The sequence below is a fragment of the Lichenostomus cassidix genome, chromosome 5 (assembly GCF_008360975.1).
Source record: "Lichenostomus cassidix isolate B80296 chromosome 5, HeHo_3.0, whole genome shotgun sequence".
NCBI classification, from domain to species: Eukaryota; Metazoa; Chordata; class Aves; order Passeriformes; family Meliphagidae; genus Lichenostomus; species Lichenostomus cassidix.
The window spans coordinates 44,662,308-44,683,676 of record NC_139486.1 but is presented as its reverse complement, the minus strand read 5'-3'; the positions used below and the strand labels follow the sequence as shown (position 1 = coordinate 44,683,676).

The following is a 21,369-nucleotide window of genomic DNA, read 5'->3' as shown; positions in this document are numbered from 1 at the left end:
GCACCTTCCTGGCCTTTGTCTGCATGTTGTGTTGGCCCTGGAGATGTCCCCCCTTGTCCTGCGGGACCGGGCGGCAGGAGGCTGCTGTCGGCCCCCCTGCAGCCCGGTGCTGGCGCTCTGCTCCCCAGCGGCACAGAAGAAGCTGATGGCGGCACAGGCCCAGCTCTCCTCCTCCCCTGCGGCGGCGGCGGCCGAGCCGGCGGTGGAAACGCGCACCACAGCCACCCAGATCACGAGGGAGCTGCTGCGGAGCAAAGGCATCGCCGGACTCTACAAGGGCCTGGGAGCCACGCTGCTAAGGTGGGATGGTGTGGGCTTGAGCACAGGGCGCTGGTGTTCCCAGTCTTGAGCCTAAGGCACCAGGCACCCTGGGATGAGCCTGCAAAGGAGGTGTTGGCTTCAGCGGGTGTGGGTTTGGATTAGTTTGGTTTCCATGCACGGGTTTTGCACATTAAAGAAGGGGAGATCAGAGAAGTGAGGGAGGATGCCTTTTTGTTCCTGGAAGATTATGTTCTGTTGCTTTCTGTGGAAGGTTTTTGTCTGCCCCGTGGTCTATATTTTCACACTGTGCGGAAATCCTTGTGAGCTGGCAAAGTAAAACTGTCAGCCTGAGACCCCAGGTTGTGAAATGGGATCTGGCCCACAGAGCATGTGGGATGCAAGGCTGGTGCCCACCCTGACACTCTTTGCCTGGGCTTTCACAGAATGACTCTCCTCTAGCTTTAGCAAAGGTAGAGCTAAAACAGCATCCAGTGGGATGGAGTGCAGGATGGAACCTTTCATAAATAAAAAAAGTGGTCAAAACAATGTGCAGGTGTTTTTTGTTTGAGTGTTAAAAAAGGGGGGGAGCCCATCAATCCTGCAGGGCTGCATGCCTCTCATGGGCCTGTTGTTCTTTGTGCAGTCAGTTTTGCCCTGCTGAGTTCCAGCTCCTGTCTGCATTGCAATCACAGAGCCGGGGTATCTGCACTGTACTCATGGCTATGCTGCCAATGCATGATGCTTGCAGCCCTTCCTTTGCTCTGTTTGTTGGTGTCCCACGCTGAATTCACTCATGCTTATTCTTTCTTCCCTTTTTTCCTGCCCCACTGCAGGGATGTCCCATTCTCCATTGTTTACTTCCCACTGTTTGCAAACCTGAACAAGCTGGGCCAGAAAGACCCCAATGTCAAGGCTCCATTCTACGTGTCCTTCCTCTCCGGATGTGTGGCTGGCAGTACAGCTGCAGTGGCTGTCAATCCTTGTGATGGTGAGTCCTGAGTAGCCTGTGGTGGTGGTCTGGTGCCAAGTGCCAGGAGTCAGAGACCCAGGCTGGGCCAGGTGAGGAGAGTGATTGTGCCAGGCTCTAGGCAGCATGCGCACACAGGGAGGTACAGGAAGGGACAGCTCTGCTGTGTGAGCGGCCTCCAGCTCTGATGGTGTGAGTTCAGCTGAGCTACAGCTTTGGCCACAGCTTACACAGAGGTTTGCAGTACTCACTAGGTATGTCAGGAAGAGGGTGTCATTCATTTCAGTCATTCTTGGCAGGAATGGCTGCAGACGCCTCCCTGGAAAGGCACATTTCCATGTGTAGTGATAATATGCAGACCACTTACAACTATATGGTCAGGGATAAACAGGGAAGCGTCAGTTTGTGGCCTTTTCTCCTGCTCTACAGCATCTGCCTTAAATTGCACGTCGGTTTCTGTCCTGTGAAAAACACCAGAAAGTAACTGCCCTCTCCCCAACATTGCACATGCCCGAAGGTGTGAAGAAATGTAGGAGCAGAATTGTGTATTTTAGATACCTCTTCCAGAAGGAGAGGAGCATTTGAAAAAAGTTTCTGCTTTGCAGAAAGATACCTGAATCTGGAAGGTTTAAAGCTTAAGTCATCTTTGAAACCTTGATCACAGTGAGGGAGGGGAGGGGTTGGGGCTTTGTGTTTCTTTTATCCATTTGTAAAGGGATGGGTTTGTTTTCCTTGATAAATGTATGAAAATGGTCTGTATTCTTGGTAATCTCATTTTGTCTGTTTCAAAGACATTGCTCTCAGGGTAGCTCTTGCTTGCTACACTCCCAGTGCTCACCCCTGTCTCCCCTCTCTTTCCCTCCCCAGTGATCAAAACGCGGCTGCAGTCCCTGCAGAGAGGAGTGAATGAGGACACCTACTCCGGGATCCTGGACTGCACCAAGTAAGGCTCCTTGTGACAAAGGCCACCACATCAGGTGTATGGCATCTGCTGCTGCCTGCTGCCAGGCAGGCAGTGCAGCTTCTAGACCCAACCAGCAGCTTTACTTCAGGTTCCCTCTGAACCTGTGCTTTTATCAATCTGTCTGTCTATCTGGACATATATGTAGATTTATGAGCAGATGTATATATATATAGTTTTATAAAAGAGAACTTCTTCCCATATTGAGCAAGGAAAATACAGCATTTATATTTAAATACTTCTGTCCAAACCCCAATAGTCATAACACTGAGATTTTATTTATGCAAAGGGAGGCAATGCTGTACTAGTCTCTCCCAAGCCCCTGCTGTTGGAAAATCCTACAGTGTTGAGTCTCATATCCCTCCTGGGACTGCTCTGCAGGAGCACTGCCAGAGTGGGCTGTCCCCAGCTGCATTATCCTCTGATCCTTTGCTAAACTATGGTCTACTATGGTTTGCTGTGAACTATGCTTCAAAACATGAAGGGGCTTGTTCTGCTTTTGTATTTCTGTGGCAGCCACAATCTGTTGCCATCTGGCTCTGTCCCATGCTGAGGGTGGAGCTTTTGAGCAGGGGGACCTCTTGATGCAAGCGTGGGGTTGTCTTAGCAGTACTTTTAGACACAGGCAGACACTCCTGCTTCTAGCCAGATGTAGGGATGAGGCAAGTTTCTGCATGGCCATTTGCAGAGCACTTGGGTGATGGTGGGTGATTTGCTGTGGAGGCTGTGCCAGGCAATAGTGCTTGCCTGGGTTTGATCTCTGGAGGGAGGCAGAAAGCTAGGGCATGGCCAGAGGCTGTCCTGGCACGGTGGAGGGGTGGGATGGATGCTTACCTATCTGTGCCGTTTCTCCCCAGGAAAATCTGGCAGAGGGAAGGGCCCACGGCCTTCTTCAAAGGGGCCTACTGCCGAGCCCTGGTCATTGCTCCCCTCTTCGGCATTGCACAAGTTGTCTACTTCATCGGCATCGCGGAATTCCTGCTGGACATGCTCCCCAAGCACCGGGCCTAGCCCTGGAGCGCCTGCGTGTGCCCTCCCGCCCTCTGCAGCGCTGGATTCATCCCCGTGTTCGCCATCCGTGTCGGTCGATGTCAGAGCAACAGCACAAAGGGTTCGCGCAGGGATGCGAAGGGACTTGGGGTCCAGATGGGCAAACACGGGCAGGGAGAGAGTCCCTTCTCTGCCTCCGTCTGGAACCTGCCCCCTCCCGCTCCTTCCACGGACAATACTTAATTATACATCTCTCTCTCTCCCTGTTTTTTTAATTTCCTGGTTTTTGATTTTAAATTGTCGTTCTTAAGGACGCTGGTAAGCACAGACTGGGCTTGCAGACCCAGAAGTCTCCTCTCAGTCTTGGGGAGGAGAAGAGATGGGAAAGAAATAACTTGAACCCTCATCCACCTCAGTTTCCCTTTCTTCCTGGAGTTGCCAGCTGTCTGAGGAGGGGCTGGAGGGGCAGCTGTGTCCCCTCAGCACCTCCTTGGCTCTGCTGACCTTGGGTCAAGAGTGAATGCTGCACAAAGGGGGCTTATCTCATTGCTGCTGGAGGCAGGGGTGGGGGGGATGCTGGATCTGGCAAGTTCCTTGGCCTGGAAACCTTCAGTCCTCCCTTCTCCCTTTTTAAAAATGAGTTGGACTTAAATGAATTCTGATTGTTACTATTGATTTTGTAATTATTTTTGTTTTAAAGCAAAGGGATGTCCCTCCTAATAGGTGTCACAGGCACATCCGGGTGAGGTGCAGAAATAAGATGTCTGCTCTGTAGGGAACATGTCTGTGGGATCACATGAATGTCCAAAGGTGCTTCCCTGCTTGTCTACAGGCAGGGAAGGAAGAGGAACTTGGGATCAAGTTATTTTTGTTTGGGGGTGTTTTTGGGGGGTTTCTTTTGTTGTTTTATTTAGGTTTGGGGGGGTTGTTTATTTGTTTTTTGTTTTGTTTGTTTTTGTTTTATGGGGGTTTTCTTTTGTTTGGGTTTTTTTGGTTTTTTTTTTTTTTTTTTGTTTTCTTTTTTTTATGCAAGGTTGTGGGGAGGGAAAACCAAACAGTAAGAAACCACTTACATTCCTTCAACCTGCCCATGCCCAGGGTGGTAAATTGGTGGCTGCAGGTGTAGATCAGCTGATGTAATTTTTTCCCAGCCTGACCCCAGGTGTGTGGAAGGTGGCACTGGCTCCAATTCTGGTGCTGCCCAACCTCAGGGGGAGCAGCAGTAGAAATGCTGCACCTGTGGGCTCACCCTGCCAGGTGAGAACACAAGGTCTGGTTGTGTTGTGATGTTTGCCTTGGGCGTGACTGAAGCCAGCGGGTGTGGAAGAGGCAGAGGATTCCAACATCCTGTTTGCTCCTGGGGTGGGGATCATTGGTGGGTGGCAGGGGGTAAATCCACACCTACAACCTTCTCTGTCAAAGGGACACCGCCCCAGCTAATACCACTTGTCAGAGGAATTCCTCGTTCAGTACTCTCTTGGGCTGTGTAATTAATTCTAGTTTAAATGATCTTAAGTGTGAGATCTACCAACCCAGTGTGATCTTCTCCGTTATTTATTCCATTTGGTGCGATCCACCCAACTTCGGTGTTGAAATTAAACTGGTTGAATTCACTTTTCATTCCTTCTTTTTGCTTTATTCTCCAGGCGCCTGCTTGGTGTTTGTGTTTTGAATGTGTATTTAAATTAATTTTTAAAAATATCCTTGTTTTTAATGTTTAAAAGAAAACCACCTCTGTTTCACCGTTCTTGGGTTAGGTTTTCGTGAATCCTGTATGTTGAGGGCCTTCTTCCTCGATGCATCCTTCTTCTCTTTGAAAAAGTTGTTCTGTGGCTGATTTGTTACTTGTCACTTTACATATGTGAATAATTTTCTATTTTTTTTCTTTTTTCTTAATGGCTTCTCCGTGTATCTGGGAAGGAATCTGTGCAAAGACGATGATAGATGTCTGTGCTGTGTGTAGTGCTGTAATGCTGCTCTTGCTCTGGATTTCCCTTGGGTGGATTAAAAGAGAAAGATTTATTTTATTTTTTCTTGAAGGTGCCCCATTCCTTGCTGCTTTTTGGTTTACAGGGAGGGTCCCCAAAAGAGACTTTGCTGATACAAGTTGTGAGGTTTCAGCTTGCCCTTCTGCCTGCAAGGATTGTCCCCTGAAACTGGGTGACTTGTGGCTGCAGGGGTGTGTGTGGGGTGTAGGTTTTATGGTGAGGTTATGTTTGGAGGAGAATTTTGTGCAGTGAAATGCTAAGATTCAGGGAAAGCTCTCCTTGTCCTTTGGGATGCGTTTAGAAACTTCTTTGTAAAACTGACTCTTCCTGAAATTTCTAGCTTTTCTTCCACCATGCAGGAGCTGGTGACGTAAATTAGGTTGATTTTTAGCTTCCTGGACATGTCCCTGAGTCAGCAGGACCTGGGGAGGTGGCCAGAGATAACGTGGGACAGGCACCTCCTCCTCCCCCAGGCAGGCAGGGTCCTGCTTGCAAAAAGGTAAAAAAAAAAAAAAAAAAAAGTTTAAAATCAGAGAATTCCCATCAACCTAATTAATCACACATTAACAGAAACCACTCTGCATTGATTGCAGCATTGAGGACTTAAAGTAAATAAACACACCTCTGCTCCCCTCCCTGCAGGTGCCCTGAGGCAGGAGCCACCAGCCAGCACAACTCCTAATCCATCCCACCTGTTCCTCTGGCAGAGGGTCCTCAAGCCACCCATGGCCCTTTCCAGTCACACCTTATCCATGCCAGCCTTGTCCCTTGCTTCCACCCTGACCCGGCTCTCGTGGCTCCTCTAGGGTTTCGTGGTGTTCACTGCCCTTAAATACATTTTGCTGGAGCTGCCATGTGCCCCTGTCCTGGGTTCAGGTGCATGGGTCAGTTTTGGTTTGTGGAATTTCCTGGAACAAAAGGACAAAATTTCCTAAAACCCTGGGGGGAAAATTCCTACAAAACAGAAGGAAAAATCCTGGCAAGCAATAGGGGAGTTCCTGGGACACTAAGGGAAAAGGTCCTAGAAAGTTAAATATCCTGGATACAAAGGGGAAATTTTCTGCAAGGCAATGTAGGAATTTCCAGGGGAGGACTAGGGCCAAGTCCTTGAAAGCAAAGGGGTAAATACTGTGGGAATTAGTAGAGAACACTGGGGGAATTTCCTACAAGGCAATATGGGGGATAGCCTAGAAATAAAAGGAGGAAAATTCCAAGAAAGCAATGAGGAAGTTTAATCAAATACCTGGGAAATTCTTCAAATGCAAAAGTGACATTTTTGAAGAAAGTAACAGTGATATTTCCTAAAGGGAAAATTTCCCAGAATGCAAAGGAGGGATTGGTGGAAAGCAAAAGGGGAATTGCCTGGTTGGGAAATAATTTCTTGCTTCCCAGGGAGTAACATTTCCCAGGGAGGAAATTTCCTACGAAAGCAATGGACATCATGTAAGCAGAGGGAAAATCCTAGACAGCAATGGAAGACTTTGGAGAGCAACAAAGACATTTCCCAGAAAGCAAGGGGGAAGTAACCTGCAAAGTGACTGGGAAATTTCCTGGAAAACGGTGGAATTTTTTAGGAAGGAAGTGGGAAATTTCCTGGAAACAAAAGGCGGTGTTCTGAAAAACCATGTAGAGTGCCTAGTAGGCAGTGGGGAGAAGTTCCTGGCATGAAGAAGAAATTTCCACAAAAACAATCAGCACAGAGGGAAAGAGGCTGCCCCACTGACCCCTCCACCGCCTCCTGGTCCTTGGGTAAGGAGCTCGAAAAACCTCTCAGGGTGTTTGGGTTCTTTTTACTGCTCGCTGCAGAGCTCCAAGGGGCTCCGGGAAGAGCCGGGCGGGCGCTGTGGCTGCCCATGACCCGCTTCCCGTGGTGGGCAATGGGCTGCTTCGCCTCTGCTTCGGTGCCGAGCGCTGCCCGCCGCACTTTGGCCTTTGTTGGTTTGTATTTTTTGACAGCACGGCCTTGGCGTGCAAGCCAAGGCAGCCGGGAGAAGAAGAATAAACAATTGAACGTGGCCCGGGGGTTTTCAGCCCCGGGAAGTCCCGGTGGGAGCGGGAGCGGCCGAGCCCCAGCGCTCCGGGTGCCCCACGCTCAGGCTGAGGTCCGGCTTATTTATTTTCATTATTAATAGTTGTGGGGAATGGGTTGCGCGGGGCTGCGCGGCAGCATCCCCGGGGGCAGCAGCATCCCCGGGGCATTCCCGGGAACTGCGACACCGCCCCGCCCCGGGAGCGGCGGCACTTTCACTTTCGGAAGGGACACGTGATTTCCAGGAAAACGGGAGTGGGCGGATAAAGAGCCGGGCAGGAGGTGGCCGCCCCCCGCATCGAAGTCATTGCCCGGTGCGGCACGGCACGGCACGGCACGGCAGCTCTGCGCACCCGGCACCATGGCAGCGCCGGAGAACGAGGGGTAAGCGGAGCCCAGCGGCCCCGGGTGGCCCCGGGTCGCTGTCCCCGGGTGGTCCCAGTCCCCCCGGTGACGGCCGTTCGCCCGCAGGGAAGCCCAGAGGCTGCGGTTCGGACAGTGGCTGCTGAACGCCATCAACAGTGGAAGATACCGGGGGCTGTGCTGGAGCGACCCGGCCCACACCAAGTTCCGCGTCCCCTGGAAGCACAATGCCAGGAAGGACATCACCGACAGTGACCTGGAAGTCTTCAGGGTGGGTGAGATGAGTGTCACTAGCAGCGACTTGGAGTTTCTCAAGGTGGGAGGGGTGGGGGTTACCAGCAACAGTCTCAGGTTCTTCAAGGTGGGTGGGCTGGGGTTGATCCTCAGTGCACTCAAGATCTTCAGGGTAGGAGGGTTTGAGTGACCAGCACCACCCTCCGTGTCTTCCAGGCAGGTGGGATAGGATGGTGACCTGCAGCAAGTTGGGGTCTCCAAGGTGGGTGGGATGTGGGAGCTGGGAAGATGGGGGAAGAGCAGTGATCCTTGAAAACCTCCATGCTCATGGAGCCAGGGACCCCATGCTCACCCCCCTGCACCCCCAGGCCTGGGCAATGGTCAGTGGGCGGTATGAGGAAGGCTCCGAAGATCCGGCCAAGTGGAAGACCAACTTCCGCTGTGCCCTGAGCAGCACCCACATGTTCAAGCTGGAAGAGGACAATTCCAAGCGTGGTGATGACCCACACAAGGTCTTCTCCATTGTCTCAGGTGAGCCTCGCCCCATGGAGGGGCTGTGCTGTGTTGGGTGGGGTGGGCAATCTCAGGACGCCCCACTCCTGGTGCTCTCCTTTCAGCCACCCTCCAACACAGGAACGAGGGAAATTCCAGCATCTCTAACCCTGTGGTGGACCAGCAGCCAGCACAACAGCAGCTGCAGGTAGCTGCGTGTGCACAGCAGGCCACGGGTGTCCCCGCTGCCACTCCTCAGGTATTGCACCTCCATGTCCTTGGGGTGCTCCCATGGTGCAGCCCAGCACCTGGCCAGAATGTGCGCTGGGGGAAGCTGGGTGCCTGGCAATCACAACAGTAAGATCCCATTCTCCTTCCCTTCCCAGTTGGAGCTTGGCCCCCAAGACATGGCCTCAGCAATCGTTTTCATGGGTAAGCACTAGTCCCACAATCTTTTTTCTTGGGGGGGTGGGGGACACGCTGCTAGGCTCAGCTGGGGCTGATTTTGTGGCTGTGAGACATCCTACCCACTGTGCTCCCCCTTAGGAAGCACAGACCCCATAGAGCCCTCGATTCTGGAGGTGCTGCTGCAGCAGTGTGACATCTCCCATGACCTTGGTACATTGGCCCCATCCTGGGTGCCCACAGGTGAGAGCAGCCCTGCTCATGGGGTGCAGCATGGGTGGCTGCCTGGGGAGGTCACCTCACCACCTTCCCACCGGTGGTTTCCCTGCAGGTGACACTCCCCACCAGGACACCCTGTGCCAGCCTCACCAGGGCACCCTGCACCAGCCTTACGCAGATCCCAGCCAAAACAGCTGCTTCCCTCCCATGGCATTTCCGCAGTGCATGCCGATGGTGGAGCAGCCCACCTTGGACACCTACCGCCCACCAGGCCTCATGCCGCCAGAGGAGGCAGGTGGGTGCTGCAGGGCACAATCCAGCCCTGGCTGTGGGAATGCCATAATGGGGTGGGAAGATGCCAGGGTCCTGCCATGGGTAACCCATGCCAAAGCATCCCCCACCCTGCTGCATCCCAAATGGTGATGCCAATGCTGCTCATCTCCCACTGCAGGGGCCATGCCACCACCGTGCCACCTGATGGAGGGGACGGTCCCCATGCAGTACCCGATGGAGGCGACGTTCTTTGTCCCTGCTGCCAGCCCTGCACCACAGCCACAGCTGCCGGTGGATAACACAAGTGGGTGTTATTAATTATTAATAGCTATAAATTATTATTATAGTTACTAACAATAGATATGCTTAGGGGGGCATTGGAGGGGGGAATGTTTTGATTTGGAGGATGTGGCTGCTGATCACTTCCTCTTGCAGGTGGCAGGGTCTCCAGCCTGGATGTCACCATCTACTACCGGGGGAAGCTGTTCCACCAGGAGGAGGTTGAGGGCAGCCACTGCTTGCTGACATACCAGCCCCCCAATCTGTCGGAGGTGCCATGCCCCTGCCACGTGGTGCACTTCCCCAGCCCCGCCAGCGTGGCTGATGGCAAGCAGCGGCGCATCACTGAGGAACTGCTGGCTGTTGCGGGGCTGCAGCTGGAACAACGTGCCTACAAGGTCTTTGCCACCCGCCGGGAGAAGTGCAAGGTGTTTTGGGCCTTGTCCCAGCAGCTCGAGGGTGTCGAGGATCCCCCACCCAACCTGCTCTGCCGGGACCAGGAAACACCCATTTTTGACTTCCACGAGTTTTGCACAGGTGGGTAGGGGTGTTACATCATTCCCCATGTGTTGTTTCCTGCCCAGCCTGGTTTTGGGGCTCAGGGGAGGCAGCCCCAGCATGTTACAAGAATCCAAACCCTCCCAGCCCCTCTGTTCCCCCAGGCTCACCCCAAAGCTGAGCCCTATTTTGCCCCACAGAGCTGAGGGACTTCCGCAACGGCCAACGGCGGCGATCCCCTGACTTCACCATCTACCTCTGCTTTGGCCAGGCCTTCTCCAAGGCAAAGCCTAAGGAGTCCAAGCTCATCCTGGTCAAGGTGAAGTAGCCAAAACCCACCACTATCCCACTGCTGCCCAAGGAAGGGGAGAGACTCGAGGAGGCCAGGGGAGCTGGGCCTCTGGGTGCCTGAGGAAGGGGACCCTTGAGGTCGAGGTGGATGGGAGATGGAGTGTGGTCTGGGTACCTGAAGAGGGACCCTTGGGCACCCTTGGGGACTGAAGCAGATGGGATTCTGGGTGTCCAGGGATGGGGACTCTTATGTGATGGAGGGGTAATGGAGGTTCCTGAGGGTCTTGGAAGGGGGAGCCTCAGGGGCCAGGGGAGGTGAGTGCTTGGGTGCACAAGGAGGGAGACCCTCAGCGTGCAGTGGAGATGGGAATCTGGAAGCCCATGGGATCTGGGGCAGATGGACATCTGGATGCCCAGGGAGGTATCCATGGGGGGCTGAGAGAGGTGGGGGAATTAAGTGACTGGGGAGAAGGACCCTTGGAGGCCTGGGTGCTTCATGACCAGGGAGGGGACCCTTGGGGACCAGGAGAAACATGGCGCAAGGGTGGGCAGGTGTCTAGATCAGAGGACACTTGGGGTCTGGGTGGGATGGTATGAAAGGCAGCTGGCCAGGGCTGGGGACCCTCAGGGGTTGGGGGTACCCCAGACATCTCCTCCCTGCACTTAAGAGGACAGGGCCATGCAGGCTGTTGCAGCCACGTCAGGCAGCTGCCCCTAACCCTGCCCTTAACCCCGATGTTTTGCCACTGCAGCTGGTGCCCAAGTTCTGTAAGGACTGCTACGAGCAAGTGCTGCAGGAGGGAGCCTCCTCCCTCGACAGCCACACCATCAGCCTGCAGCTCTCTGACTCCTTTGACCTCATGGAGCTCATCGAGCAGTACACCATGCAGCTGGGCTGACCCTGCCTGCCCTGCTCCCCATGGCCTCTGGCACAGGCAGCAGGACCACTGGGCAGCCCAGGCTCTGCCAACCAGTGCCCCCCCAACCTAAGGACAGCTTCACTGACCAGTCCTGGAGCTCACACATTCCTTTTCCCCTCTGTCAGCCGCTAGTGTGTTTTTGAGGAGTGTGGTCACTTACAGATTTATTTTCTTAATTTTTCCAAGTTAAAATATGTATGTATAGAAACATAGTTCTCTCTTGCTGCTGTTGCCTGGACATCTGCCTCTGCTATCAGTCTGAATTCTTCACCACTTCCTGTACCCCCCAGAACAGGGGTCCATGCCCAGCCTTGTCTCAGCAAAGCCCCTGCTGGCAGGGGCAGGCTGCTATTGGAAAGCTCATCAGTGCCTTTTTCCCCTTAAATCTGAGTAAATGAGGTGACTTCCCACACACGAAGGGATGCATTTATCAATGCATTTATTTCCATGCATTAAGGCTGCAAACATGACTTGCAAGCAGAATGTGTTGAGGACAGCTTGGCTTTGGCTAAACAAAAATAGTTCTTTGGCGAGTGCTGGGCCAGAGTTATTCACTGGAGATATTCTGGAAAAAAAGGCAGTAAGTAACTACAACATGAAGCACCCAGATCTCAGCTCTGAGGTGCAGAGGAGGTGGAATGTCAGGGAGGAGTGTGGAAACCTGAAGATGGGTGTGCCTCCCTAGGCTGAAACAAGTGCATCGCCTCATTTCAGGAGCCTGACCATCACTGCTGGTCCCTGGGCAAGGAGAGGTGGCAGTGTCCTTACCTGCCTAGTGACCTGGATACTGCTGGGCCCAAAGGTGGTGGTCCCATAGCTTGTCACGTAATAGTGAGCAGAGGGCTGTACCGGGGGCTCCTCCAGCTGTTTGGGTACTGTGGGAATGGACACCCTTAGCACCTCAGCTCCATGAAACCCTCAGCCCTCTTTAACCTGAGCACTGTCGAGGCACAAGCTTGGGACACCAGGCTCACCTTTGGGCAGGAGCAGCTCTGCACCAAAACGGTGCCCGCACGTCCCACAGGTTTTAACGTCTTCCTTTGTCCTGCGGAGGAGAAAGTCCAAAAAGAAGGAGCAGGAGCTGCCCTCAGCACTTCCCACGAAAGGGGATGCCAATGCAATGGAAGAGGCTTGTCCTTCCCACCCTGACCCAAGGTGCTGCCGTTGGTGGGACAGCTGCTGCACTCCCAGATGCCTGAGCTCTTCGTGAAATGGGGATATGTGGGCATGTGTCCAGAGTGAACATTTGGTGCCTGAGCCCAAGTCTCAGCTTCCTTGCCTTTCCCTCCATGCTTTAATTTCCCACACCAGAAAGTGCCAACACCACGTGGGACATAAGCTGCTATGGTCGGGAGAAGAGCACTGTAGTGCCCAGCAAGTTTAACGACCAATTTCACGTGGCTTTCAGAAGCTGACAACCAGCCACACCAGCACTGCAGTAGTGACCACCCAGGTCCTGCCCTTGCTTGGAGGGGCACAGTGTGTACTTACATGTCACCTGTGCCATCCATGTCCGGCCAGAGGAGCTCTGCAGGACAGCCGGACGTTCGGCAGGGAGTCTTCACACACACGTGCAGCCCTGGCCACTCCTCGGAGAGCTTCTGGATGATGAGCACAACAGCCACGAGGAAGTCCCAGGTAAACTGGAACCCTTCCAGGCAAAAGGAGAATGTTTCACTTGCTTACAGCCCCTGACCCTGGCAGCCCAGGAGATGCTGTGATGACCCACACACGGCTTCCAGCCCACAGCCTCAACTGTTGGACCAGCTCCATTTCTCAAATAAGCCAAGCCTCCACAAGGAATTTAATGATATGTTGGAAGAGCTCCCCAACTCGGATGGCCCTTTTGCTTATCATTTGAAGACCCAGCCTTAGGCTGTACTCTGCTAGGGCCTTCTGGGGAAGGATGGCCCATTTGCTCCATGACAAGAATGAGAACTTGACTTTCCATTTTCCTGTGATACCTCTGGAGGAGTCCTGGACAGAATTGCATGGAAAAAGGGGCAATCTTTAAGTGGACTGCTAGTGGACCTAGGTTAGACTAGGACATGTGACAGAGGCTTCTTGGGACACTTCTCAAAGGGCTGGAGGTGGCAGGGGCAGAGCTAAGGCGAGACATGGGGTTGGCAGTACTGAAATATGGATCAGGAATCTCACCTGTCCTTTCTGATGGCTTTCTGCAGCGGAGCTCCAGGTAGCTGTAGGCCCTCTGGTTATTCTCTTTGATCAGCAGAGGTTTTCCATTGCATACAAGCAGGCAGGTCACCTTGGCAACCCAGTGTGTGGAATAGAAGGAACAAGCTTTCACCAGGAACCTGTGAGGAGATTGCTCATGGCTTTCACCACTTTTCTCCTAGCTTATCCCTAACACCAGGAGAAAGTGTGGCACCACTTGAAAATATGAACTGGACTTGAAAATATGTTTCAGTAAGAACAGAGGCAGACACCAAATGAGGACCTTCCCCTACCAAAAGCTCAAGCAGCAGGAGCAGCCTCTTAAGCCAAGAGATCCTTCCAGAGTTGGTAATTTATCCTAGTTTTGTCTGGGATGGAGTTAGTTTTTTCCTAGTAGCTGGCACAGTGTTGTGCTTTGGATTTAGGATGAGAATGATGGGGATAACACACGGCTGTTTTAGTTGCTGTTGAGCAGGGCTTACACCAAATCAGGGATTTTTCAGGTTCCCACACTGCCCTGCCAGCGAGGAGGCTGGGGATACACAAGAAGCTGGGAGGGGACACAGCCAGGACAGCTGACTCCAAAGGACCAAAGGGTTATCCCTATACCCTGTGGCATCATGCTCAGCATATAAACCTGGGGGAAAGCTGGCTGGGGGACCATTGCTTGGGAACGGGCTGAGCATAAGTCAACCAGTTAGTGCTGAGCAATTGTTTTTTATTTACATCACCTGTTCTTCTTGGGTTTTATTTATGTCTTTGTTTTTTCCTTTTCATTACAATACTATTATCTTTATTACTGTTATTATTATAATTTCTTTCAACTATTAAACTGTCTTTATCTCAACCCATGAGTTTTCTCACTTTTCTGCTTCTCTCCCCAGTCCCACCAGGGCGAATGAGTGAGTGGCTCTGTGGTGCTTCATTGCCAGCTGGGGTTTAACCACAACACCATCAGATAAAACTCTAGACACAAGTCCAGAAAACCAGGAGTTCCAAAAACCGGTACAGTCCCAACACTCATAGAAACTGGGGTATTCTCAGGTGGGACTGTGAGACCTCTGCCTGCCTGAAAGGGCACAGAGTAGCCAAACACCCCCCCAGATAAAAGGCAAACCAGAAGGAGCGTGGCCTTTGCTCATATCCAGGCAGTGAACATTGCAACGGTTCATCCACATGCACCAAAAAAACTCAATCTCACAACCTCACTGAGGGCCGGAAACCAGTGCTTACCTCTGGAAGAAGCCCTCAGGTATTTCAGGTGAGAAGTAGGCACGGATGTGGAGGTCCTCGTGGTGATCCCCTCCCCACACCTCAGACACTTCCTCTGTCTGGTTCAGGTAGGTTGGGAACAAGTACCAGGACTCGCCTTGGCTCCACGTTGTCTCCCATGGTTTCCCAGGCACAAACTCACTGGCCTGTGGGTTGAGTGCTTTGGTGTTCTTCACCTCCAGGCAGAGCTCAAAGTGCTCCAGGAGGCTGAAGAGCTTCCCTCTCCCTCTGTGAGGCCTGTCCCCCATGATTTCCTCAAAGATATCCTGCATCCCTTCCGAACAGAGCTGGTGCTTCACCAAGGCACGCACAGCCTGGTGGCACAGCATTGCCTTTGACTTGAAGGTCCACACCCAGTTGGCCCTGTCTCTGATGGTGGCATGTTCCCCGATCAGCACCTCCACAGAGATGCTCTCCAGCTGCTGGATGAGGCAGTGCCGCACCAGGAGCTGCATGGGAACAGAAGGAGAGATCAGATGGCATTGAGAGGAGCCCAGCAAAGCTGCAGAGTTTGGGCTCTACAGAGTAGCTGGTCCTGATCCCCATGCTCACCTTGAACATTGTTATTAAAAAGGTAGGCTGAAGAAAGACAGTGCTTTCCAAGTGCTTGATTTCCTCATACCATACGACAAGCCCGATGCGGTGGAGATACCGCAAAATGTCCTGGAGGAGCTCCCTGCCCAGGCTGGCCAGGTGCTTGCGCTGGGAGAGTTTGCTGAGCAGGTACTGGAGGTCCATCATGCCTAGAGGGAGATGCAGGAGCTCAGCATGCATCTATCAGCCACAGCATCCCAAGGCAGATGCTTCAGAGAGCCAACAAGCAGCCCACGTCATCCATGCCATCCCTGGGGAAGCAGCTGGGATCGGATGCTCAATGGCCGTGCCCAAAAATGTTCTGCTTCTCCTCAGCTGTCCCACTGCCACCTGCAACTCCCACAGCCTTGCCTTGCCTCAGCAGTGGTAACAGCCTGCCAGGACTTTCTGAAAAACAAGGCTAATACTGGGTGGATTTTTATTGTTTGAGGAAGCAGGTTTGTTTCCAGCCAGAAAACCTTAGATTCCAGTTAAACCTCAGACTGTCATTCAGCAATACAGAGAGATAGTCTACAAAATCGGACTTATCTCCACAAAAGGAAAGCATTTTGTCTTCATTCTCTAATCCTACAGTGGCCAGGGGAGCAGAGATGTCATTGGGACCTGATGGTGTTCATACCTGCTTCAGATACATAAGCAAGGGGCTGGAGCTGCCTGCTAGTCCTGCTAAGTCACAGGAGACATGGAAAAGGGAGGGGCAGGGGCCATTAAGTAAAGTTAGCAGGACAGAGATTTGAAAACCACATAAAAGCATTAAAGCTGTGGAGCTCCTTCCTGCAAGATTTTTTAAATTGCTTATACAGGGAAAAGGGGAGAAAGAAAAACATCACTGGAAAGCAAGAAACCAGACAACATGGCCAGCTGAAGTGTGCTCAGCAGTAACACTGCAAGGTCTTCAGCAGCAACCCCACTGCCCCACAAAGAGGGCCAGAAGGTGCAGCAAGCACTGGAGAGCCCATCCCAGGCTTGGGAAAGCCCCGGAGAGAGCCTGTCCCAGGCACAGGACAGGAGGTCTTCTCAGAAGGGCATGGCAGGGGTGATGGAGCACTCACCATGGTCTGCCATCTCCTCGCTCTGTGCAATGTCCACAATGGCAGCTTCCACCTGCCTGTAGATGGGCGGCAGCACTCGGACGACCTCGGGGAAGAGCTCCTCATTCTTCACGTGCTCCAAAATAGTGGCCTCAAGCTTTTGGATGTCACGGTGATCCGTGCAGTTGACAGCAACTAAGTTTAAAATCTGGAAAAGAGAAAGCACATGCCTGACAAAAAGCACATCCAGAAGAGTTTTTTAGCCTGTGAGGTAAAGGAAGGACCTAATGCCAATGAGGTCACCCAGGATGGGACACACCACTGACTCAGCTTCAGAGGGCACTACCTTCACATCTTTGTTCTGCAGCAGTTACTGAAAATCACCTGCAGATGGTAAATGACCCCTTGCACTCCTCCTCAGGCACTTGCTACAAGCCACAGGAGGAGATGCCCATATCCCCTACCAGGGACAAGGACCTGCAGGTCACAGCCAGAGGTTACCCATCCACTCCAGCCCAGGGAGTAGCTGCAGTAGCGGCCTGATGCATTAGCACCAGGTCACCACTGCCAGGAGCACACTGGGCTGCCAGAAACAACAGGGTGACCTCAGCCAGCCAGAACCCAAGACAATCTCAGCCCTACGGTTAACATGCAGCTCTCCATCTCTTTCAGCCTCTCCCACTGGTCCACGTAAGACTTGGGCTCCTCACTGCTCTCCAGGTTGTCAATGAAGTGGGTGAGGTTGCTTTTTCTCTCCGCCAGCATGGCTGTGATCCTGGCCATGATGTCATGTGTCTTCTCTGCCACCTCCTGCTCCTGGCAGCAGTCCACATGGGTTCCAACAGGAAGCACTACCGAGTTTGGGACACGCATGGAGACATTGTTGATCCAGAAGCCAACGAGCTCCTTGAAGGTTTTGTCATTAATTTGGTACCTGGGGAGGGAGAAAAAGAAAATCCCAAATTCATGTCTCATCCTTGTGATCTCCAGCCAACTTTCACCAGTGCAGGTCTGACCAGACACTCTGTGCTGTCCCAGGAGCTCACTGGAGATGAGCTCAGATCTCAGAAGCTGACATGGACTGTATCCAAGCTCATCCTTTAGTTTCCCATCCTTAAGCTATGGGGTGAAGCAGAGTCAGTCCCTGCTATGGATGGGAGCGTCCCTCTGTAGCACCAAATCCAAGCCTGATGTTCAGGGAACACCACAGGATACAGGAGGAATCATAGGGATTTGTTTTTTGCAGAAAGCAACCCCATTTCAATGGGGTTCAGTTGCCACATAAGGAGTTGGTGCTTATTCAACCCCTCCAAACAGAGGCCTTTGGCAAGATGATGGCAAACCTGTTGGATTAAAAGATTGATCTGCAAAAGGGGGAGAGGGAGAGCGAGCTATGCCAGCGGTGAGAAGACCAGGCCCAACGGAAATGGTGTGAATTTGTGCAGTGCAAAGTTTCCCCAGCTCCTTTTTAGTTTCCCTTCTCTATTTAGAATCCAAACCAGCTCAGCACTTACATGTGAAGATTGATGACAAGGATGACAAGTGCCTGTGGGGTGATGAACACGTGGTGAGTCATGTAGTATTCCAGCTGGCCAGCAAAGTCCCAGAAGAGAAATGTGAAGTCCTCGATCTGGAACTCACTGATCTCTATCCCAACTGTTCGCTCTTCCTTGGGCACCAGTTTGGATTGTCCTTGCTTCAGGCTTCTGCAGATGGTGGACTTGCCAGCCAATGAAGCTCCCAGGAACATGGTCTTGACCCTCTTGTCCTCCTCCCCCAAACCATGCTGAAGTTGGCTGAAGTAATTCCGGATCTGCTGAATGCCACCAGCACACACTTCACTGGGAGGTTTCTGGAGGGGGTTCCCACTGGCCTTAAACATTTTCAGGGATTGTCCCAGGAAGAGCTCCCTGGGGAGCTGGCGAAGGGCATTATTCTGCACATGGAACTCCTGTAAGTGTGCCAGCTGCAGGACAGGCTGCGGGAAGGTCCGGAACAGGTTGTTGGAGATGTTGAGGTACTGGAGGCTGCCTTGACAAGCTGCCAGGTCCCTAGGGAGGGCACAGAGACGGTTGTTGTTCAACCTCAGGTGTTTAAGCCTGGGGAGATGGGAGAAAACCCCTTCTGGGATGATCCGGATTTGGTTCTGATTCAGCTCAAGCCTCTCTAAACAGACCAGGCTCTGGATTTCATTGGGAAAGTCCACAAACTCATTCTTGGACAGTATCAGCTTCTTGAGGTTGCAAAGCTTAGAAATGCCGGTGATGCTCCTGAGCTTGTTCCTGTCGAGGTCAAGGCTCTCCAGCATGGAATTGCTCAGGACTGAGGGCGGGAGCACACGCAGTCTCTGGGTAGAGAGATTCACTTCATGCAATCTGTCCTCCTGCTCCTTACCTGGATACACGGGACAGTGAAGGTGGTTAAGACAGACTTTAACCCTTTGGGATTGCAGACTGTTTTTTCTTTTTTTTTTCTGCATGACTTTGGGATAATTTTGGCCAGCAAGGAGAAACAGAGGAGCTGGTTGAACAGCTCCTGTGTCCTCTCAAGAGAGGAACTGAAGCCGAGGATCTTGGCTGGGGCTGATGACACAGGAACAGTACCCACCAGATGTTGACCTTCAGCCCAAGTGTCACATTAACAGATTTGCTCTCATGCTTTGAGCCCTGCAAGAGCTCCAGCCACAGGTGCAACTACCCCAAAAGCAGGAGTTTTCCAATCCCAGCAGCAGGCTGAGGGGGCAGAACCAACAGCTGCTCCCCAGTTAAATCGTGCAGTCCACTCTCAGCTCTCAACCACAGCTGTGGAGATGCACAAGGCCAGAGCCAGTGAGTTCAGACACTTCCTCTTTCACATCCTTAACCCTCCAGATGACTCTGCGATTCCCTGCAGAGATGCTCCCAGCCCTGGGAGACTAGAGGAATAACTCAGGGACAGTGGGATTCCCGAAAGGATGGGGCACACAGGCAGGGACTCGGTGATGGCTGAAAATGCCCCCAAAGAGAGGGTGTTTAGAGCAGGGAGCTCTGCAAGTGAGGATAGCACCAACAGCATGGGAATCACACAATACCAGAGAAAAACAGTTAGATTTGCTTTCCTCTCCCTTGTTTCACTTCCTCCCATGACACCAAGCACGGCATTCCCTTATGCAATAGACCCTGCTCAGGACTGACTCATCATCACTTCTCAGCATCACCACTGAAACATGGGATATGCAACAAGCCCAGCAGAAAAGCAAGCCTTTGCCCTCTCCCAAATGCCCAGTCTCTCCATCAGGGACAAGCCAAATGACTCCTACTACCAGCAGTGAAGAGCCAGGGCAGCTACTCACAGACTCTGGGCTGGGCCATGACCTTGCAGTGTGGCACCAGCTGGATCCTCCGGGCGCTCGCCTCTCCCTTTCGTTTCCTCCTCTTGTGTCACTCCCACCTCCCCAAGCTCTCCCAGAGAACCCCACCCTCTCTTTCTCCATCCAACCTCAGAGCAGTTCCCAACAACCCAAGCACCTCTGGCCAGATGGCAGGGCAAGGGCTACGTCCCAAAAGCAGTTCTGGAGGTCACATACGAGACAAACAGGATGGCAGAGTAGGTCCCAAGCCAAATTCCTGGTGCAGCATCCCCCCCTGCCTGTGGTAAAGGAGCTTTTGCCATCACCACTCTTGCACAGGAATGAAAGAACACTAACAAGAGGTTAGGCAGTTACCAAACTACTGCATGTATTGAATAAATAAGATTCCTTCCCTTAAACAGGTGGCAGTGTCTGATCCAAGAGGGGCAACAAGAAACGGGGGGACAAAAAGCAAGTAGTATACACAGTATACTAGAAAAACTGTTTTTTAGGACATGCCAGAAGAGGCATTTTTAGGTATGTTTCTCATTGCCTCTCCCAGGAGGCAGTTTACAATTTAATAATTTAATTATTTAACTTAATAATTTTTTAATGGCAGACAGAATGAAAGTATTGTTGTTCATGTAACTTCAGCAGAAAGCACATGCAGAAGGTGTTGTTTTCAGTCTCAGTGCTCCTCAGGCAATGGCAGGGGCAGAGGTAACAAATTTAACTGGCCTTACACTGCAGGCACTCATCCTACACCCTGCAAGAGGCTGTTATCTTTACTGCTAGTTCAAGGCTAACACTTAACAAGAATTTAAAGCAGTGAAACAGCCCGAGGAATGAAATAGACTGATGCTGTCTTCCTGGTAAACAGTGTAGTTGCTTCTACTATTTGGTCAAGCCTTGTTTTTGACACTACCTACCCTTTTTCACTCATACAAGACAGGTTAGGGCAGAACTGTTCCTCTGACATATTCAGAGGTGTCCAGTTTCCAGCCTAAGTGAATGCACAACTCGATCATATTCTCTCAATTCTTGTGCCGACAGTGCCATAAAAGTTTCTGAATCTTTATTTTGCCAACTAGCAGCAATGTTTGTATTTACAACCTCACATCCATGCTCCAGGTATGTATTCCAGCTGCAAGTTTAGCTTGACAACTACAGCTTCTCTTCAGCTGTTCTTCTGCAGTCAGTCCTGTGTCACTTCCAAAAATCTTCAAAGCAACTCCAAAGTTATCACTTCCTTATCATCCATCCAGGCTGTACTTCCATAGAGGAAGCACACAGAATCAAGGAAGACTAACTCCAAAAATGCTCAGGATTCATCCATAAATATTGCTCTAGCACAGTGAAGCACTCTGCCAGTCCATACCCTACTGGCATACGGGCTTGTTTTGTTTAAATAGTAAAAAAATAAACACTCCAAACCAGTCCCCATGAAGGGAAAGCCAGTTTCGGAGTTGTAACTTACTGGTTTTCTCTTCAGTTTCCTCCTCAGTTTCCAGTGAAATATCTCCTCCCTAGCAGGGTTTAATGAAGAATGATCCAAGTCAGGTTCAAGGGTACTGAGTATCATTTAAGAGCCTGTATTTCAGATGGTCACTCAAAAGATCTGTTCCTCTGCAGTACATGCGGGCAAGGAGTTTTGCTAAAGCAATCAAGATGGAGTCAGAATATGTGCTGGACTCCTTTGATTCTTGATAGGAAAACCAGTTCTCCTGCAGAGGAGGAGGGACAATTACTAATCCAACTCCAATCCTCTTCCACAAAAACATTATTCCTTATGCAAGAGC

The 21,369-nt window shown here is 51.8% G+C and overlaps 3 protein-coding genes across 11 annotated transcripts in view; 2 read left to right on the top strand and 1 right to left on the bottom strand.

Moving 5' to 3' along the window:
- SLC25A22 (solute carrier family 25 member 22) overlaps positions 1 to 4,792 on the top strand; it is a 49,812-nt gene extending 45,020 nt beyond the window's left edge. For all 6 annotated transcript variants that reach the window (XM_085062771.1, XM_085062775.1, XM_085062772.1 and 3 more), the window contains 4 exons: positions 129 to 300; positions 1,095 to 1,249; positions 2,096 to 2,171; positions 3,047 to 4,792. In XM_085062771.1, the coding sequence (XP_084918897.1) occupies positions 129 to 300; positions 1,095 to 1,249; positions 2,096 to 2,171; positions 3,047 to 3,200 (557 nt within the window). In that variant the 3' untranslated portion in view covers positions 3,201 to 4,792. The remainder of the gene's footprint in view (positions 1 to 128; positions 301 to 1,094; positions 1,250 to 2,095; positions 2,172 to 3,046) is intronic.
- A 534-nt stretch (positions 4,793 to 5,326) lies between these two features.
- On the top strand, positions 5,327 to 14,192 carry IRF7 (interferon regulatory factor 7). 2 transcript variants are annotated; one of them, XM_085062768.1, is made up of 12 exons: positions 5,654 to 6,916; positions 7,442 to 7,580; positions 7,668 to 7,830; positions 8,162 to 8,324; positions 8,411 to 8,544; positions 8,672 to 8,717; positions 8,832 to 8,933; positions 9,022 to 9,204; positions 9,361 to 9,486; positions 9,618 to 9,998; positions 10,160 to 10,278; positions 11,003 to 14,192. In XM_085062768.1, exons 1-12 carry the CDS (start codon positions 6,832 to 6,834, stop codon positions 11,147 to 11,149), a joined length of 1,788 nt encoding a protein of 595 aa, XP_084918894.1. In that variant the 5' UTR covers positions 5,654 to 6,831; the 3' UTR covers positions 11,150 to 14,192. The 2 variants fall into 2 exon arrangements, with proteins under 2 accessions (XP_084918895.1, XP_084918894.1); XM_085062769.1 differs by lacking the exon at positions 9,361 to 9,486 and having other exon boundaries at positions 5,327 to 6,916.
- Positions 11,593 to 21,283, bottom strand: LOC146436501 (malignant fibrous histiocytoma-amplified sequence 1 homolog). Of its 3 annotated transcripts, none has more exons than XM_085062765.1 (10): positions 17,757 to 21,283; positions 16,885 to 17,176; positions 16,264 to 16,450; positions 15,170 to 15,360; positions 14,579 to 15,066; positions 13,328 to 13,485; positions 12,662 to 12,821; positions 12,145 to 12,215; positions 11,939 to 12,045; positions 11,593 to 11,735 (listed from the first exon to the last, which is right to left on the bottom strand). In XM_085062765.1, the coding sequence occupies exons 1-10, from the start codon at positions 18,719 to 18,721 to the stop codon at positions 11,718 to 11,720; spliced, it is 2,637 nt and encodes an 878-aa protein (XP_084918891.1). In that variant the 5' UTR covers positions 18,722 to 21,283; the 3' UTR covers positions 11,593 to 11,717. The 3 variants fall into 3 exon arrangements, with proteins under 3 accessions (XP_084918891.1, XP_084918893.1, XP_084918890.1); XM_085062767.1 differs by having other exon boundaries at positions 11,593 to 12,045; positions 17,757 to 18,636; positions 19,574 to 21,283; XM_085062764.1 differs by having other exon boundaries at positions 11,593 to 12,045.
- Positions 21,284 to 21,369: the final 86 nt, after the last annotated feature.

Excerpts from the sequence above, each read along its gene's own strand:
- IRF7 (XM_085062768.1), top strand. The coding sequence starts at position 6,832 with ATGAAGAAGAAATTTCCACAAAAACAATCAGCACAGAGGGAAAGAGGC. Across the intron at positions 6,917-7,441 it reads CACCGCCTCCTGGTCCTTGG|GAAAACGGGAGTGGGCGGAT; the intron begins GTAAGGAGCTCG and ends CGTGATTTCCAG. Across the intron at positions 8,934-9,021 it reads CCCATCCTGGGTGCCCACAG|GTGACACTCCCCACCAGGAC; the intron begins GTGAGAGCAGCC and ends GTTTCCCTGCAG.
- LOC146436501 (XM_085062764.1), bottom strand. The coding sequence starts at position 18,721 with ATGCAGAAAAAAAAAAGAAAAAACAGTCTGCAATCCCAAAGGGTTAAA. Across the intron at positions 16,451-16,884 it reads TGGAGAGCTGCATGTTAACC|ATTTTAAACTTAGTTGCTGT; the intron begins GTAGGGCTGAGA and ends TCTCTTTTCCAG. Across the intron at positions 13,486-14,578 it reads CCTGAGGGCTTCTTCCAGAG|GTTCCTGGTGAAAGCTTGTT; the intron begins GTAAGCACTGGT and ends ATCTCCTCACAG.